The sequence below is a fragment of the Penicillium alfredii genome, assembly GCF_028826965.1.
Source record: "Penicillium alfredii strain IBT 34128 chromosome Unknown utg000011l_segment0_segment0, whole genome shotgun sequence".
In the NCBI taxonomy this organism is placed as follows: Eukaryota; Fungi; Ascomycota; class Eurotiomycetes; order Eurotiales; family Aspergillaceae; genus Penicillium; species Penicillium alfredii.
In genome coordinates this window covers 1,631,416-1,648,636 of record NW_026622708.1, presented here as the reverse complement: position 1 = coordinate 1,648,636, position 17,221 = coordinate 1,631,416, and the positions used below count along the sequence as shown (strand labels likewise).

The 17,221-nt window shown below is 53.9% G+C and overlaps 9 protein-coding genes across 9 annotated transcripts; 5 read left to right on the top strand and 4 right to left on the bottom strand.

Annotated features, from left to right (window-relative positions):
* Positions 1-195: 195 nt before the first annotated feature.
* NUU61_009037 (M28 family metallopeptidase) lies at positions 196-1,717 on the bottom strand (the record flags this gene model as incomplete). The annotated part of the gene is made up of 2 exons (XM_056659562.1): positions 196-1,590; positions 1,646-1,717. 2 exons carry the CDS (start codon positions 1,715-1,717, stop codon positions 196-198), a joined length of 1,467 nt encoding a protein of 488 aa, XP_056507855.1.
* A 1,310-nt stretch (positions 1,718-3,027) lies between these two features.
* NUU61_009036 (DUF3431 domain-containing protein) lies at positions 3,028-3,973 on the top strand (the record flags this gene model as incomplete). The annotated part of the gene is made up of 3 exons (XM_056659561.1): positions 3,028-3,128; positions 3,209-3,799; positions 3,874-3,973. 3 exons carry the CDS (start codon positions 3,028-3,030, stop codon positions 3,971-3,973), a joined length of 792 nt encoding a protein of 263 aa, XP_056507854.1.
* Positions 3,974-4,219: 246 nt separating this feature from the next.
* NUU61_009035 (HNH endonuclease) lies at positions 4,220-5,119 on the bottom strand (the record flags this gene model as incomplete). Its single annotated transcript, XM_056659560.1, has 2 exons — positions 4,220-4,798; positions 4,925-5,119. 2 exons carry the CDS (start codon positions 5,117-5,119, stop codon positions 4,220-4,222), a joined length of 774 nt encoding a protein of 257 aa, XP_056507853.1.
* A 196-nt stretch (positions 5,120-5,315) lies between these two features.
* Positions 5,316-6,095, top strand: NUU61_009034 (haloacid dehalogenase, type II; the record flags this gene model as incomplete). The annotated part of the gene is made up of 2 exons (XM_056659559.1): positions 5,316-5,481; positions 5,545-6,095. 2 exons carry the CDS (start codon positions 5,316-5,318, stop codon positions 6,093-6,095), a joined length of 717 nt encoding a protein of 238 aa, XP_056507852.1.
* Positions 6,096-6,473: 378 nt separating this feature from the next.
* On the top strand, positions 6,474-7,402 carry NUU61_009033 (EI24 domain-containing protein; the record flags this gene model as incomplete). The annotated part of the gene is made up of 3 exons (XM_056659558.1): positions 6,474-6,524; positions 6,578-7,155; positions 7,237-7,402. The coding sequence occupies 3 exons, from the start codon at positions 6,474-6,476 to the stop codon at positions 7,400-7,402; spliced, it is 795 nt and encodes a 264-aa protein (XP_056507851.1).
* Positions 7,403-8,104: 702 nt separating this feature from the next.
* Positions 8,105-10,430, top strand: NUU61_009032 (uncharacterized protein; the record flags this gene model as incomplete). The annotated part of the gene is made up of 3 exons (XM_056659557.1): positions 8,105-8,164; positions 8,249-9,907; positions 9,972-10,430. The coding sequence occupies 3 exons, from the start codon at positions 8,105-8,107 to the stop codon at positions 10,428-10,430; spliced, it is 2,178 nt and encodes a 725-aa protein (XP_056507850.1).
* Positions 10,431-10,838: 408 nt separating this feature from the next.
* Positions 10,839-11,737, bottom strand: NUU61_009031 (uncharacterized protein; the record flags this gene model as incomplete). Its single annotated transcript, XM_056659556.1, has 2 exons — positions 10,839-11,675; positions 11,723-11,737. 2 exons carry the CDS (start codon positions 11,735-11,737, stop codon positions 10,839-10,841), a joined length of 852 nt encoding a protein of 283 aa, XP_056507849.1.
* Positions 11,738-13,237: 1,500 nt separating this feature from the next.
* NUU61_009030 (neutral/alkaline ceramidase) lies at positions 13,238-15,596 on the bottom strand (the record flags this gene model as incomplete). Its single annotated transcript, XM_056659555.1, has 2 exons — positions 13,238-15,317; positions 15,385-15,596. The coding sequence occupies 2 exons, from the start codon at positions 15,594-15,596 to the stop codon at positions 13,238-13,240; spliced, it is 2,292 nt and encodes a 763-aa protein (XP_056507848.1).
* A 742-nt stretch (positions 15,597-16,338) lies between these two features.
* NUU61_009029 (pre-mRNA-splicing factor SPF27 family protein) lies at positions 16,339-17,046 on the top strand (the record flags this gene model as incomplete). Its single annotated transcript, XM_056659554.1, has 2 exons — positions 16,339-16,375; positions 16,433-17,046. 2 exons carry the CDS (start codon positions 16,339-16,341, stop codon positions 17,044-17,046), a joined length of 651 nt encoding a protein of 216 aa, XP_056507847.1.
* Positions 17,047-17,221: the final 175 nt, after the last annotated feature.

Here is a 17,221-nt window from a genome sequence, read left to right as displayed (position 1 = left end):
ATATCAACCCGTTGGCATTTAGAAGTAATCATGAAGACTCAGGAGAATAATCCATTTCGTTGCTGGTAGATATTGGTTCAATTTGAAACAGAATATTCTATCTCTCTCAGCATGAACAACAATCGTTATTGGTCAGAAAAGAAGAGCAAACTGCATCGAATAGTTCTGTGCCTCTACACATAGACGCTCATGAATCTATATTTCAACCAGAGAATGGAAGCACCCCGTGCCCTTGGTGTGAGCATGCGAGCGTGGGGCTCTCTTCTTGACGACTCGCCTGGCAAGTGTTCCATTCCGCGGCGGGATTGAAGCCAGGCTGTTGGCATACGTTGCGACAGCAAAAGCCGTAGCCCTCGAATTGAGCAGGAAGGCCTCATGGTTGAGGTTGGTGGTGTTGTCCCCGACGGCATGGTAGTTCGCATCGTAAGATACATTCGCCTGGCCACCGAACAATTTCGCCTCTTCTGCGGTCTTGATGCCTTCGGCACCGGTGAACGCTCCTCCTGCGGGAATGCCACGAGAGATGAATCCGTCGTAGTCAGATCGCCCATCAAAGGCAGTTGGAATGTACGGCAGGTTCTTGGAGGTGTAATAGTCCTGGAACAAGGCCTCGATCTGGGCAGAGCCCGCGGGTCCCGTTTGGTTGAAGGCGCTTCCGTCGCCGTCGTAGATCATCAACGCGTAGTTGGGCGAGGCGATCATGTCGAAGTTCAGGTACAGCTTGATTTTCGCCAGTTCCGCGGGACTCAGATGCGAGGTATAGAACTCACTGCCTAGGAGACCGAACTCTTCTCCGGTCCAGAACAAAAACCGCACGGCATTCTTGACAGAGAACCGCGTCAGTGCTTTTGCAACCACGAGGTTGCTGATAATCCCAGATCCGTCATCGTTGATGCCCGGGCCAGCTTCGACAGAGTCCGTGTGGCCTCCCAATGCGACGACGTTGTTGTGATCGCCGCCTTTTGTTTCTGCAATCACGTTGAAAGTAGTGCGGTTTTCGATTCTGCTGTCGATGTCAAGAGAGACAGTCACGGCGCCATTTCCTGCCGCGTTGAGTAGGGACTCGCCGTCAGCCTGGGAGATTCCCGCAATAGCGGCGTAAGTGTTTGACACGCCACCAAGAGTTCCACTCAAAGACCCCGCGGCGTTGTTGTAGACGAGGATGGCGGCTGCATCAGCCGCAGCAGCCAGCGTCGACTTGTCTGCGAAAGTACATTCTCCGCGCTTGACAAGAGCGATTTTGCCAGCCACGTCGTTCGGGTAATCTGGTGCACTGCACCCCAGGTTCGAGACTATTGCAAGCTCTGCAGTGATATCCACGCTGGGGCTGTATGTCATGGCAGTCAATTCGATGGAATCGCTGTCGAACTTCAGAGAGGACTCAGCCTTGGTCCATGTGTGCACCTGTGGCTGCTTCCACACATGATAATAGCCGGTTTTCTTCAATTCGTGATAAAGGAAGTCAACGGTATCGTTGTGTGCCCTGCCGCCAAAGACACGGTTCCGCTCGGGATACGCATAAGCGAAATCCTCAAGCTTCTGGGTCCCTTTCAAAAGGTCTTTGAGTCGAATTGCAGAAGGGAATTCATCCTACTAGATCAGTATACATGAAAAAGCAACGGTAGCATATTTTCTTTGTACATACCGGTGAAACCAGAGGCTTCGTCCGGCCGGCCAGGGCCACGGACAGGTGGTATACCAGGAAGAGCCACTTCATTGTTGAGTAGTCCACGGTTCGATATCAAAGTAGCCTTGGAACCATTCAAAGGTAAACAGCAGGAAAGGTTTTATATCTATCGCATTGACTGTCACGCCATTTTCACGCGATAAGAAATAGCAGAGGTGCTTGACGTTGAGAGGCTTGGCTGTACTTGGCAGAAGAGGAGGCAGGTTGATAGCACCGGCGGACACCCGAGGAGTAAAACTGCAGGCGGAACCCCGACGGCACTTGGTGAGTTGAGGGCTGAGGTCGCAGTGCCAAGTGTGTGAAGAATGCAGTCTGGGATATGGGAGGATGTTAGCGATAGGCAACTGGGCTTGCTTCGAGGCACTGCGTGGAAACCAGCAGGCGCCACCCTCGACCCCGCGCACTTGACTAGGATACGCTCATAGTTCCGAGGTCTTCATGGTGTAAAAATCAGTCATCATTTGGCTTCAGAGTCGAAAGATTTGTCTGGTGTCTGGGCTGATGTTGATGGCGGCAAAGTAAAGAATCAACGAGCAAAGATGCCGCCGCAGCTGTAATGAAGGCCTCCGAGAGATATTCAAAGCATTGAGCAGACCCATCGTCGACTACTTTGCAGTTCAATTGATCTTTGGATACTGGAGGTATAAACAGTGTAAACCATAGTCGTAAAAAGGCTGTTCAGTACTTACTCACCATCGTACTTTTTGAATATGACTTGGGTAAATGGATAGCCGAGTAGCCAGAATCACAGAACACCAAAAGGATAAAAGTTCCCTGCTGGATAATTAGATATTTCACCCATATCAGGGCTGCGTGGGACCAGGTCGACTCACCCGCAACGATCTATAGAACCGTGCGCATCCTCTGTTTGCGGCGCGAAGCGGGTCTGCGCCTTAGTCAGGTTGCACTGTCACGATGTGGGCCAAAAGTCCCCAGATTCCTTTCTGGAAAGTGCCCGGAGGATCATCTTGTCCCTTGAAGAAACCCTAGTCATTCTCCTAATTGGATGTTACGCAGCGCAAGGGCCCGGAACTCGGCGCGATAGGGTTGAAGCCAATCTCATGGACCGCCACGGTCGTGGCGCCGGCTCTCGCCGGGCGTGCTTGTCGTGGATGACTCGCCGCCCACTGCGACTGATCGCGGTGTTCTTGATCGGCATCTTCATCCTGACTGTCCGGCTTCACCAGCAAAATGAGGCTGAAGCAGCGCAACTCCGTACGGACTCTTTCTTGAGATCTTACCCCCGTCCCTTACCCACGTTGGAATGTGAATATTTGCTGACATGTTGAACAGGGGCAGAGGCCGAAGAACGCGATCGGCCGGCGCGAGAGCTTGCCGAGATGATTCGAACTTATGTCCCGAAAGGAGCTGACGTCGGACTGGTGTTTGGCAAGACGCGGCGCGAAGACGTGAAATGGGTGCGCGACCTGATTCAAGAAAAGTACGTCACATACTTTCTTCTATTTTTATTTTTATTTCGGTCATGCCCGTGGCATCCACAACTAATCACAATCGTACCAGCCCAAACTTCAAGCCATTCATCTACACGGCCGACGCAGAACCAGAGCCCGGCTTCCTCCCTCCACACTCCGCACGCGGCCGCGAAGTCTCCGCATACCTCTCGTACGTCGTCGACTACTACGAGCAGCTTCCCGCATACTCGATCTTCATCCACGCCAACGAAGACCAATGGCACAATGACCTCTTCGGGCCGTCCACCAAGGCCGTGCTCAAGAGTCTGCGCCTGGAAGCCGTCGACGCCAAGGGCTACGTGAACCTGCGCTGCGAGTTCGAGCCGGGCTGTCCCACATCGATCCACCCGCACAACCCCACGCCGCACGACATCGAAACCAAGGATACCCGCGCCTACGTCTCCCAGATCTACATGGATCTGTTCGCCGTGCCGCTGCAGCAGGTCCCCGACCACCTGGGCGCGATCTGTTGCGCTCAGTTTGCGGTCAGTCGGGACCGGATTAGGCAGCGGCCCAAGAGCGATTATCAGCGCATGCTGAACTGGGTGGATGGGCCTAGTGCGGAGATTGTCGATAGTTTTGGCGTGGGGTGGGTGTTTGAGTCTTTGTGGCATGTTGTTTTTGGGATGGATTCTATTAAGTAAGTCTCTCCCTCCCTCTCTCTAGAAATTCTCGAGGCATGTATGATGTGTGTGTGTAACTGACCCATCCCAGCTGCCCCGAGACCTTGCAATGTCGGTGCGACAACTATGGATGGTGTGGGCCGTTGGCCTCTGGACAAACCCTGACGGCAGTGAGAAAGAAGACGAAGTAATACCGGCATAGATTGGGTCGGTTTGGATATATACCGGAGCATTGGGCTTGTACTCTATGGTTTCTTGCACCACTGTCATGAATGAGTGTATATGAATTGCCTGGGTTTCTTTCATAACTAAAAGTCTTCCCTCGATCATGCATACCGAGGTTAATAAAGCGAATACCGGAATATCTCATGGTGGGGATATCATACAATACAATATGTAATGTAGTCCAACAGCTCCAACGGCATCAGAGCTTCTCTCTACCTCGCCTTCCACCTCACCCGCCCAACCCACTTCGCCCAATCCCTCACATCCTCCCGCTCCAAGATTCGGTCAATCGTAAACCACTCCCTTGCCAGCTCCTCATTAGTAGCCATGCGATGCACAAAGCTATGACAAGCGCGACATAGCCACGCAACACTGTTCAGCATCCACTCGTCGTGCCACCCCTTCTTCACCACCTTGGCATGCACGCCCCGCGGAATCAAGTGGTGGTACGATAGCGGAATCCAGTCCCGCTCACAGATCTCGCATGCCTCAGTGCGCGTCGACGCCCACGCCGGCGGGCCGGCTGTCACACTTGTGACATACTCGGTGAGTATCGGCGACAGGAACTCGGGCAGATCGCTGGCGTCGGGAATGAGGCTGTAAACGGCTAATGAGTCGGAGATGCTGACGGGTACTGTTGAGCTGAGGGTTTCGATGACCGCTCGGTCGAGGGGCGTGTCTGCGTCTGCGGGTATGTAGCGGGCTGCAAGAGTCGGGTCGTGTTGTGTCGCGGCGTATGAAAGGTTTTGTAGGTCTGCTGGGAAAGAGAGGAAGGTTTCGGAGGCGAGGAACTGTTGCGATTGACACGTTGTCAGTGGTTAGTTGGGTTTTTCTTTCATTGTCTTGAGCTTCGGTTGTTTGACAATTCTCTGAGAGAGACTGCAGATATGAGGTCGTCTTGGTCTGGATGGATGTACATCAATGAACTCGGCCAGCTCTTCTGGGTCGGCGCGTTCGGGCGCGGAGACTGCTGTCTCTGTCTCTACGTCTTTGCGCCCATTGCGCCGCGCTTTTTGTTTCCGTCGGTTGATCTTGGGCTTATGTTCGGAACGAGCGACGATGGCGCTGGAGAGGCATTCGCGGAAGACCGGGTAGTTCTCCTGAGAGGTCATTGAGGCGCAGTCATTGCTTTTGAACACCTTTGGATTGGCGACCTGCCTCGTGGGGGGGAAACGAGAGGAAGGGAAAAGTGAAGGTTGGACAGGTCCGACGTGGGTATTTGCCCCGCCGACGAAGATTGACATCATCACCATGCCTCACCACATTATCTCGCATCGCCAGACTTGACGAACGATCAACCCCGCCAGTATGACAGACAAGACGATCGTGGCCTTTGATCTATATGGCACCCTGTTGTCTACTGACTCCATTGCCAAGCAGCTGGAGAAATACGTCGGCCATGAAAAGGCTCAGTCGATCTCTGCGCTCTGGCGCCAGTATCAGCTGGAGTATACTTGGCGACTGAACAGCATGGGTGGGTGTCCAACCGAAGTCATGTTATCGTGTCTTGACGGGAAATTCTGACATCTACGAGCAGGGCGCTACGAGGACTTCGCAAGAGTCACGCGAAATGCATTAGTCCATGCCCTGGCCGAGAACGGCGAACAACTCGGCGACGACCTAACCCAGGTGCTGGAAGCCTACGAGAGCCTTTCCACCTACGCCGACGTGAACCCAGCCCTTACGCGAGTCGCAGCTGACCCCAGCATCCGAGCCGTGGTGTTCTCCAACGGCACCAAGGCCATGGTCTCCAACTCGTTGCTGCGGTCGCGAGAGATCTCGCCGCACGCCCATGTCTTCCAGGACATTGTCACCGTGGATGAGATCCAGAGCTACAAGCCCTCGCGCGCGAGTTACGAGCACCTCGCCAAGCAGGTGGACAAGAGTTCCAGCCAGATGAACGAGCTCTGGCTCATCAGCGGCAATCCCTTTGACATTGTCGGCGCACGCAGCATGGGTATGCATGCTATCTGGGTCGATCGCGTCGGCGTTGGATGGAAGGATGCCGCGGTTCCTGACCTACGGCCGGATGCAATTGTCCAGAGTCTAGAGCACATCGTGGAAGAGGTCAAGGGCCGGCGGCTGTAGTCTCTGTCCCACATCCATAAGAGACGAAAAAAAGAGGATGTACCGCTGAAAATATTTCCAAACGCTCCATGCTTGAGGAGAAGAATTTGGGGTAAGCCAGCAGCAAGTTGGTCTGTCCTCCTATTTCCCCTCCAGAAAGATCCATTGAGTTTGGACTTCAGAGTGAATAAGGAGGAGTGTTCAGTTTTGTATGAAAGAAAGAAAGAATGAGAGAAATTTCTGGGAGAAAATAACCAGTGGATGAGTCATCATATAGCTTCCACGTGACTCTTATCGATAACACCCTCCGCGTCGAAGCTCCCAAGTTGCACAGCTGCTGGACTCTTTCCATGCCGCATATGCCAGCCGTATTGGAATCTGGAATCGACCCATCCAATCATGTCCCATCTCTTAGATTCGACTCGAGCAGCCTATCTGTATCCTCTACGGGTAAGTGGCCTCGAACCCCTCCTCTGTCACTCACCGATGCTAACTCTACGTAGGGCATCTACTACTTCGCAAAGCATCGCTTCCTCTGGCCCTTGTTTAAAGCTCGCCTCCTTCCCATTCTCCTCCTATCGACCTTTATCTATTTTATTCTCTTTTTCTTCGCCTACCTCCCGCAAGTTGCCTTCTTATCCATCTTCCAGGGTGTTGGGGCATGGGTGAACGGCGCATTCTTGGTTCTGGGCGAAGGTGCCGCGATTGTCGCGGTGCTGTTCGAAGCCTTCTTTGTGGACGAGACACTGGTGGATATTTTTGATGCGGTGATGGTCAACGAGGGCCAGGAGGAGCTCGTGTTGACGTCGCGAGTCATGTACCCGGAACCCGGCAATCCGGCCAGTCGCCTAGGCACGCCGACCACCAGCGCGGTCTATGCTCCCTTCTCGCTCCGACAGATCATCGAGTTTGTTGTCTTGCTCCCACTAAACTTCATCCCGGTGGCTGGAACGCCTATGTTCTTGGTCTTGACCGGCTACCGGGCGGGGCCGTTCCATCACTGGCGGTATTTCCAGCTGCTGGAGCTAACCAAGCCGCAGCGAAAAGAGTGTGTGCGCCGGCGCCAGCTGCAATATACGTTGTAAGTGACCCCGGATACCATCTCTGAGTGTTGCTGCTGTTGTCTGCTTGTGGATGTGGGTACGGGTCTGACCACCTGCAGATTCGGATCGGTCGCGCTGATCCTCCAACTGATCCCGCCCTTCTCCATGCTGTTTTTGATGACCACGGCTGCTGGTTCTGCGCTATGGGCCGTGGACCTCGAGCGCAAGCAGCAACTTGCCGCTCAGCCCAATCAGCCGGGCGACAATTATCACGATGAGCCTTAGTTACGGCTCAAGTTACGACCTTGATGTTTAATTTCCTTTCAATATACACGGAGAGATGCCCCCAAGCCTTGCCGGTTTTTTGGGGTTCCCCTGATTCCCGGAGAGCCCACATCTTGCCATAAACCCAGTAAAATTGACCAGCGCCCTTTGAGTTGAGCTCCACAGGGACTCGGACATAGCCCCTCGACCCATAGAAAACCACTTAAATGCAGTGCAAATCACTCCAAGTAGAAGAATTGTGTCAATTCCTGGATTATGTGTTGCACGTGACCCTTCCGCTACTTTCTCTCTCTCTCTTGAACCCGAGGATATTCCCGGGCCGAGTCAAGCTGGAAGTTGGTCGGCAGCATCTCGCCCTGAGACTCTCTGCCTGCTGCAAAATCGACATTCCGGGGCGAGCCAACCTCGCGAGTACAGGGTGTTTGCGCCCTCCAGTTGATCCATCCCCGGTTTACAAGCTAGCAAGGGCGACAACCTTGATCGCGTGGCGGGTGAATTTCTCATAGAGGTCTGTTTTTCAAGGGATGCCGCACGGCCCACGCCAATCTCCGCCGGTTCGGGGAGGAGATCCTCTAAGTGCCCTGCGCAGACCTTGGATCCTCTCCTGTGGATTCTGCCAAGCTCAGCATAGTCATTCCGGATTGATGACCATGATCTGACACTTGAGAGCTTGGTCGTTCCGGCTGCGCCTTTTGCTCACCGATGGACCAAAGGACGAGGCTGCGCAAGGCCTGCGATGCCTGCAGCATTCGTAAAGTGAAGGTGGGTCGTTGATATATGCTCTTAGAAATTCCTACTTGCGTAGGTAGAAACCATTATGTTTCGCAGGATACTGACCCATGCCAGTGTGATACTGCCGGGCCGCCTTGTCGGTCCTGCGCGAGCTTGGATATCCCCTGCACCTATAAACGGCCAAGCAGACGCCGCGGTCCGCCCAACCGCCATGCAGAGGCACTCAAGAAACAGAAGTTGGATCCGCAGCCGGATGGGTCTCCGTGCAGTCCAGCTGATTATCCAGCGGCAACCACCCCGCAAACCACGACCACGACACCTATGAACCCACAGCCCGCGGTATTCTCGGCTTCAGCGGAATCCATTTGCTCCTTGCGCACAGTGCAGCTGCTACTCGATGACTTCTTTACTTATATCCACCCTCTAGTTCCCGTTCCGCATGAGCCGACGTTCCGGGCTGCGTTTGAGCGGCGCGAAGATGTCACAGATCCCACGTTCCTGGCCCTGATAGCGTCCATGATTGGGTTCTTGGTCGCTTCATTTCCCCGGCGCCCGAAATTGCGGCTGAACACCGAGGCCGAGCGCTCTGCGTTTCCCAACTCGATTGCGCTCGTCAAGCGCTGCCATGATGTTGCTATCCAAGCCCGTGGCACCGGGTATCTTGACCGTAATGCGACGGTCTACGACGCGGCCATCAGTTATTTCCTGGGTGCTTGTGCCGGTTACATCTATAGCATACGCCGGTGTCGTACCTATCTGGCAGAATGCCGGACAATCATTCAAGTTTTCGATCTGTGTCGATCTCCCAATAGCCTTCCGCCAGCCTCTACATTAGGTCCCACCAGTCCGATGTCGACCGCCTCCATCTTCACGCAGGATCATACCGGCCACAGCCTCATCGACAACCAGACGGTCGACCTGATCACCCAAGAACTGGGCCGCCGTCTTTTTTACGTCTCATTTGTCGGGTACCAGACTCTGCTCCAACTCGGCTCCTCCGACACCAAAGTCTTCGTGTCTCCCGAAACCCCAACGGACCGCTACCCACCGCTCCCGTTGGAAATAGACGACGAGTTCCTGTTTCCAGGACATATCGAGGCGCAGCCGCCAACGCGCGTCTCGCGTCTGGTCGGATTCAACGCCAACGTGCGCGTGTACAGCTCGTACAACGCCTTGATGGCGTGGGAAATCGCATTTGGCAGTTGTCAGGTTCTCGACTGGGAGCACCAGCGCTCCACGATCTGGGAATGTCTTCAGAAAGCGCGGACCGCACTGCTCGAGGTGCCTGTCGAGTTATCGCTGCACCACCCGAAGCAGATTTCTCCTGCAGGCTTGTCGGGACTCGGCGAAGACGGCTCGGTCTTCAGTTACTCGGATGACCACATCCACCAAGAACGGCGCGCCATCCAGTACGAGATTCAAAAAGCCAATATCTACGCCAGTCAGCTGTGCACCCGCTCTTACCTTGTTGAAAAGTACTGGAATCTGTTTGAAGCGTTTTCAAAGTACGGGAAATTGCCCACCCAGCCCACTCCGAATACCACTACATCTTTCTCTAATACAACGGGTGTCAAGAGCGAAGGCCAATCGGGCGCGTCTCTGGGTGTCGCTGCTGCTACGCCCTCTTATGCTTGCTCCCCAGCTCAGCTGCATGCCCAGACAGATCCCATTGGCCGGATGATGTCCGAGGAGCGCAAGCTGGTGATCAAAGACCTCTTCGTGCTGCTGCGCAGGGTGAACGAAGTCAACATGGAGCCGAACGGGGCCAGCATAGTGCGTCAATTCTTCTTCCGTCCATCTCTCTAGAACCTGCGACATCAATTGACTTCATTCACAGACAGGCAAAATCCGCCTCGTAGCATCCACCCTCCTCAACCTTCCCCACTACCCAAAATCAGCCTACACCACATCGACATCGACATCAATCCCTACAGAAGTTCCTAACACCACAGATACAGCATCCACAGAATCTGGGCAATCAGCTCCTCCACCAGTCCCTGACACCTCCATAACTTCCAACCACAACACCACCACACCGGGCCCGCACACCCTCACCCCCGCAGAAGCAGAGTCCTACCTCCATGCCTTCATCGACACCCTCGTCCGCCTGGAATGCCACTCCGCCGCCACAGACACGGGCTCCAATCCCGAGGGCGTGAGCCCTCGCATGAACGGCCGCGCAATGAGCTACCTGAGTGACTATGAGCGCGACCAGGAGGAGCTGAGCCAGTGGGCGAGTTTGAAGGAGTATCAGCAGAAGTTTGCTGAAGCTGGGGGTGTTTTGTCGGAATTGTAGGTGGATTAGAACTTGAGCCTGAGCCTGAGCCTGGCCTTTTTCTTCTGCTCTTGCTCTCTTACTAGAATATTGTTCTTCGGACGCAGCAACCCTTTTTTTTGTTTTTTATTCATTGGCATGCTTGATATCCTCTGTGTGTTACATGGGTGTGTTTTACTAGCGAATTATATTCATCTTACCAAAACAGCTACTATAACTGGTGTCATTGGGAAAGGAAAGAAAAACTTGCTCGGACATGTCTTTGAGGGACGGCATATTTGATTCCCAGCAAACGCCATGATCAAACTCCCAGCTATACCGAATCTACATATTTTGCTAACATGAAGCATGATGAAAAGAGATAAAGAAGACAGAAAAGAAATAGAAATAGAAGAATCAGGCAGGTAGATGAAAAGAAAAAGAAAAAGATCACCCCCGAGTCACAGTAGAAGTCACCGTGTCCGTCTCCGTCACTCTCTCAGTCACAGTCGTCGTCTCGGTGATGGTAATAAACCCAGAGGGCGTAACAGGCACCACAGACAACAAGCCCGTATCATCGGCATCAGCCGAGACCTCGACCTCTGGCCCAGCCGTGGTTTTGGGCGCAGGCGCCGGGCTCGAAGTCGTTCCCGCAGGAGGTGGTGGTGGTGGTGACGAAGACGACGAAGAAGAAGATGGAGTATCATAGACCGTACGAGAGACAGTAACAAATACACTCGTCGTCGACGTGGCATGGATGGTCGTGATCTCAGCAGAGGGCGTCTCTGCTGGCTGAGAGGTATTATCCGTGAACACCTGGGCGCTGGATGCCGGCGTGGATTTCGGGTCTGGGCTTGGAGACTCCGCAAGTGGTTCAATGGACGCGCCGGAGTTGAGGGCTGTTGTCGAGTAGGGAGTGGGAGACCCCTGCGTGACGTACACGATCACGGGCTGGGTTACCGTGGACTGCGGTGCGCTGGCTGGAGCAGTAGATTCGGCGATGGCGGACTGCGCAGCCACGGGCTGGGTCGGGGCTGGAGCTGCAACTGGTGGCGAGGATGGGGTAAATTGACTGGGTTCGTCGTTTTTGGCTCCTGAGAGTGGCCCGATGACGCCAGCCGTCAGGATGGTTTGCTTGGTTGCTGGCTTTGTTGTCTTTGAGGGGGAGCTTTGGTGCTGTTGGGTGCTTCCAGGGGAGGACTGGAAGATGGCAAGATTGTTTCTTGCGGCTGCTGCGCCAGCGGTGTGCTTGAGTAGGCTGGGTGCACGATATTGGAGTTCAAGGAGCTTGTTTGTGAGGGCACGCCTGAGCTAGCCTGGAGCAGAGGACCGACCCGTCCAACGCTCATGCTGGTTGCAGCCGAAGGGGCGTGAGATGGAGAGCGTTGGGGAGAGCTTTTGGGAGGTCTTGGGCTGTAGATAGAGCTTGAAGAAAGCGTTTCTGTGGCTTTGGGAACTGGGGCCATCGTAGAAGAACTGCCAGTTACCGAAGACGATGGTATATCTCTCAGGGATTCAGTGTGGGGAATTGAATGTACTGGGGAGCTGGGCGAAGATGGCACCACGACAGACACTGGAGCTGTAGACGACAAATGTCGGGGGGTTGTCGATGATGGTTCATGTGTCTCCGCTTGGTGGGTCGAGTGGTCTGGAGATGCAAGCGTAGATGGTGTCACCACAGGCACATGAGACGAAGAAGGCATAGATAAAGTAAACGCAAAAGACGAAGCGGACGCAGACGAGACAAGCAGAGAAGAAGAGAAAGAAGAACCAGTAGACGTAGACGTAGAAGTAGAAGTAGAACTCGAAACAGACGCAATAGAAGAGGTCAAAGACAAACTAGGCAAACTAGACAGAGAAGAAGTAGACGAGGAAGACAGTGCGGACTCCGTCGCCCATGGCGGCGTCACCGGAATAACCGACAACCCCCCATCCCTCGGAAGAAGATAAGGGAACGCAGTACGCGACAGCGACAGTGACGGAGAGGCAACCTCAGACCTCAGTCCCAAAGACGAGGCAACGAGCGGGACAGTAACAAACGAGCGAGAGATCGGACCAGCCGAGCACGTCCAGGCCAAAAAGAAAAAGCAGAAGATGACCAGTTTGGTGAGCAACATCGTGGATGTCGAATATTTGGTCTATGGTTCTTGGAAAAGAGAGAATGTTTCCAGAGAGCGAACGAGTGGGAGTGATCGTCGGGATACACAAGAGTTTTTGAAGGGTTAGAATAGGCGAGATGGCAGACCAGCTGGTAGATCAAAGGATCCAGATATAAAAGACTGTACCAGCTTCGTAGAAAAGGTCAAGTCCGAGGAAGCGCATAGCAGGGAAGAAGAGAGAGAGAAAGAGGGCAAAGATCGGGAATCACTGGCGATAAGTGGCTTGTCTCATGGCCGCAATGAAAGAGCGGATGATTAGAGCGTTCCAGAGGACCAGAAGAAGAAGAAGAAGAAAGAAAGAAAAACAGAAAGAAAGAAAGAGAGAATCAAAGGGTGAAGCAATCTGAGACGTCAAAGAATCCATGTCGAGGGCCTGCGCCGCCTTATGAAGAAAACCATCAGGGCCTGGAGCCTGAAATCGCCCATTGGAAATAGAAGCCTGTCCCACTCAAATCCTAGTAAGCGCCAGGTGCCTTGAAATAGAAATCAAAGAAAAAATAAAAATAAAGAGAAAGAGAAAGAGAAAGACGGGTGAACGCGCGAGACGTCGCAGTAGACGCCGGGGGAATCGCGCGATGTGATTGGCTCCGCATCTACAAAAACAGCTTCAGGTGGCACCGGTGCATAAAACCTGCAATTTGGGAGAATTCGACTTGGGGAAAAAAAGATAAAAGAAGAAGAGATCAAAGACTACGCCACTGTAAAGGTACCTCCGGTGCCCTCAAAGGCCGAAACCTTGCCGGCGGTACTCCTCGAGTTGCCGTAATATCGCATGCGATAGGTGCCCTTCTGCAGGGGCTTGGGGTCATCAACCCGATAGAACTCGTCCTCGATCTGCCACTGGATGGTGACTTCACTAAACCCCAGGACCACGTCGGTTCGCTTCCACAAAAACACCAGGTTCCAGTCACGGTCGTCGCGCACGACCTTCCAGGAACCAGACTTGGGGTCCTGTCTTTCAACGGCCGCATAGGTTGATTCCTGGCGAAGGTGGTTCCGAGGATTGGCGCCTACAAAGGTTGTGCTAACAACATCACCGGGTTTGTATGGTCCCTTGCCGGGATTGATAAGCACGTCCCCAAAGGACTTGCCGATGGGGTGGCCGTCATACACAACCTCGGTAATGAAACTGAGGGACCGGTTGGTGTTGACAGGCGGGCTGGGACCAGGAGGTATAGTGGGGAGACGTGCAACATCGGAGGAACTTCCCAGGTATGGCAGGTAGGTGAGCGTCAGATTGATGTAGGCCGCCAGAGTGTTTGGCCCATACAACGTCGAGGCTCCCTCGTAGCGCTGTACATTGTACTCTTCCTCCGTGGCCACGTAGTGAGCGTAGCTATTAGACGGGGCTCCCAACACCACATGTGGATCAGAAACAGACAATGTGTCCTTGGCCTCCTTCGCAATAGCTTCTTTCCAGCGCCGCCCCGACATCGTGGTGGCTTCGCTGGTAGAAACAATGATGAACAACTGACCCACCCGCAGAACCTGGATATCGACAATATCGGCAGCCCATGCATACGGCTCGGTGAGAGTGCCCACATCTAGCAGAATGTCCTTGGCCCCCTGGCAGTCTCTCTGCTCGGCGGTGGGCTCGTGAATGAATGCACGAGCCACTTTCCAGAGAGGGTTGTTGGTGGCCGGTCCAGTGGCGTTTTGAGTAAAATCAAAGGCCCCTGGCCCGTCGGTGGTCCCGGCGGCAAACGAATACCCCAGCGCCGCAGGACATGTTTTGAGGATACTCGAGTTGAATGGAGACCGGAATTTGTAGCCATTCATATCCTGGTAGACATGGAAAGTCTTGACATTCGAGCCTCCAGTGAGTCGGCTAGAGTGAGTGCTCATCTGTTCGTACAGCTTCTTCGCTGCCGAGTACTGCCGACGCCCAATTTCGAAACAGCTCTTAGCCCCGTTATCCTTTTCGCGGAAAAAGGGGCCACGGCCGTGGCATTGTTCATTGGCGCCACCACATGTACTGTCCGAGTATCGGCACTGCTCCCCGGAACCATCCTCACACCAAGCACCCAGAATATTGGGGCTTGTGTCTCCGACATTTGCCTGGGAGAAACCAATCACAACATCATCGGCAAACTTTTCATCGCCGTCGATACTCCGCTCAAAGAGATATGCTGCTACTCCTTTGTTGTCGCCCGTCACCACGGTATTGTTGTTGTACATGGAGGTACCATGCACGGGAAACCATGTCAAAACCGCCGTTGTTTTGTTATCAGACTCCCGGTCGAATCGCAAAAGGGTAAGGGTCTTATCCACCTTGGCAGAATAGCGCGCCTTCTCTTCCTCTGGGTTATGGTCATAAGAGAAGGGGCTGCGGTTGGTATTGGTGTCCTCGAGGTCAATGGATCCAAAGGACAGATGTCCTGGCGCCAAGTTTTCATGAGCACGCTTGATAGACAAGACGGTGCCGTCAACAATTGCTTGATAGCTTTGCTTATTGAAGCCCTTGGTCGGAATTTGAGGGAGAAGGTAATTCATCCATGCTCCAGGTCCGGAGTGGGAATGCGTTCCAGTGAGAGCGACATTATGCTCGCCATATCGCGCGTAGTCGCCGCCCAGTGCAGCGAGTCCTTGCAGAACCCCGTGTCTCACTGCGGTATCTCCCGCGAGAGTATCGAGAACAAGATAAATAAAGGTCTCGTCGGGCTTGTTGCGGTTCGCCATAATGAAAGCGCGAGAATAGATTCTCTGTCGCAGCCCCGTCCCGATCTGGTCCAAACTGGCATAACCATTGAAATCGACTTCCACGACCGGACTGTGGGTTTTGTTAGCCTTCCAAGCTTGTCCAAGTGTTTTGGTCACGTAGGGAAATAGATCCATACCCAGTCACATCCGCCTTGCCAGCTCCCACGAGGAAAAGGTCGTTGTCAGTGGCCTTATTGGCTCTCCCTATCCATTCGTTGGCGGCTTGACTGAAGCTGGGCGAAGGCGGGGGTAAATCATGGTGATACTGCACTACCGAAAGCAACTGTAGGAAAACCAGCGCGCTGATGATGACTCCGGCGAAGGCGACGCCCAATCGAAGATCAGCCATTTTCGAGAGCGTCAATATTACGGAGAGCCAGGCACGTTATTTCATCGATTGGAGAGAAGGGGTGTCTCGTCTCGGGCTCAAAAACCCCCGCCAGGGAGGCACGCAAGTCCTTTTATGCAGAGGGGAATCGAGGGCACAGCAGATCATTATCCACTCTTGGCAAAGTAAGCCTCGTTAAGGTCACGATCATGCAAGAGAGGGCTGAGGAGCACCCTAAGCGACCTCGGGATAGTGATATGCGATCGGCTGCATTCCACCTGAACGGGGATGAAAGGGTTCCCCGCAGCAAAAAAGGTGATGACATTCAACCGACGAAATGCGCAGAGCTTTCCAGGAGGATCTGATCGGCTCCATGACTCGACGTAGATACATCCTTGTTCAGGTAGACCAGCTGAGGGTACCTGATTGCTTGTAGCTGTAGCTGAAGCTGAAGCTTGTATACGTAGTTCGGCTGAGGATCATCGATGGACCCTTGGCCACTCCTTATGGCGACATCGTGGACCAGCGGTTATTATCCCTCGGGCCATAAGTCACCCGTCTGATCGTTCGTTATTTCAGCGAACATCAAAATATCAAATACCGTGGATGCTGAAGAACAGCAAAGACTCGCGACGGCCATAGATCAATCACCTGACATGCTGAGTCAGGGTCCACCTCCTTGGAAAAGAAAGCTACGCGGTGTAAGAAACTTGGCATTTAGGTCTTTGCTGCTTTCAATTGCAATTCCTGGGACATCTCGAAAATGCCGCTCATCAATGAATCCCATGATTCGCTTCCCTGTATGTTTCTGGAACACTCCGCCATGTATGTCCAAGCACTGACCTAACCGTGGCCAGACGTGGACGCCCAACCCTCAGCATCTGCCTACTCCCGGGCACAGCAGCTTATCAACGCTGAGCTGTCCCCCGACCATGCCTCATCAACTCACCCTCTCATCCCCGAAGCCCCCGAGCCTCGATTCTCGCCCCTGATCCAACAAGAACTCGAGCGCAAGGCGACCGGCGCATCGCTCACAGGCGGAATCGACCTATCTCGCTACGAAGCCCCAGAAGCCCCAACTCGCGCATCCGACAGCGAACCCCCCAATCTCGCCGAATGGCGACAGACACTGCAGAAGGCTTACGTGTCGAGCTCGCATCTGACCAAGCGACACGAGAATCTGGCCCTACTGGAAGAGAACGGCAAGAATGCCTGGCTGATCGGCAACGCGCAATTGGAAGATATCCTGCGCGGGCTGGAGAAGGAATTGGCCGAGACCAAGGATGCCGCTGAGGAGGTCAACAAGCAGCGGAAGATCGCCCAGGAGACGAGGCAGGGCGAGCTAGTTGGGCTGGAGGATACCTGGAAGCGTGGAGTGGGTGCGATTCTCGACGTCGAACTGGCATCGGAGGGTCTGCGCATGCAGATCCTGGAACATAGGCGCCAAGTGGCTCAGCAACAGCTGCGGTAATCTCTCGGGCCTCGCCCCATCTGCGGACACGTCTGTGATCAGGTCGTGTGACGCTATCTTATAGAGGAAGTACATGTCCGCCGAGTTTGCGCGACGAACGCCAGCCTTCGTCGCGCAGACGGTCACTCCGGGATATTCTGTGGAACTCCAGCAATCGGTGCTTCCACTTGAAGGC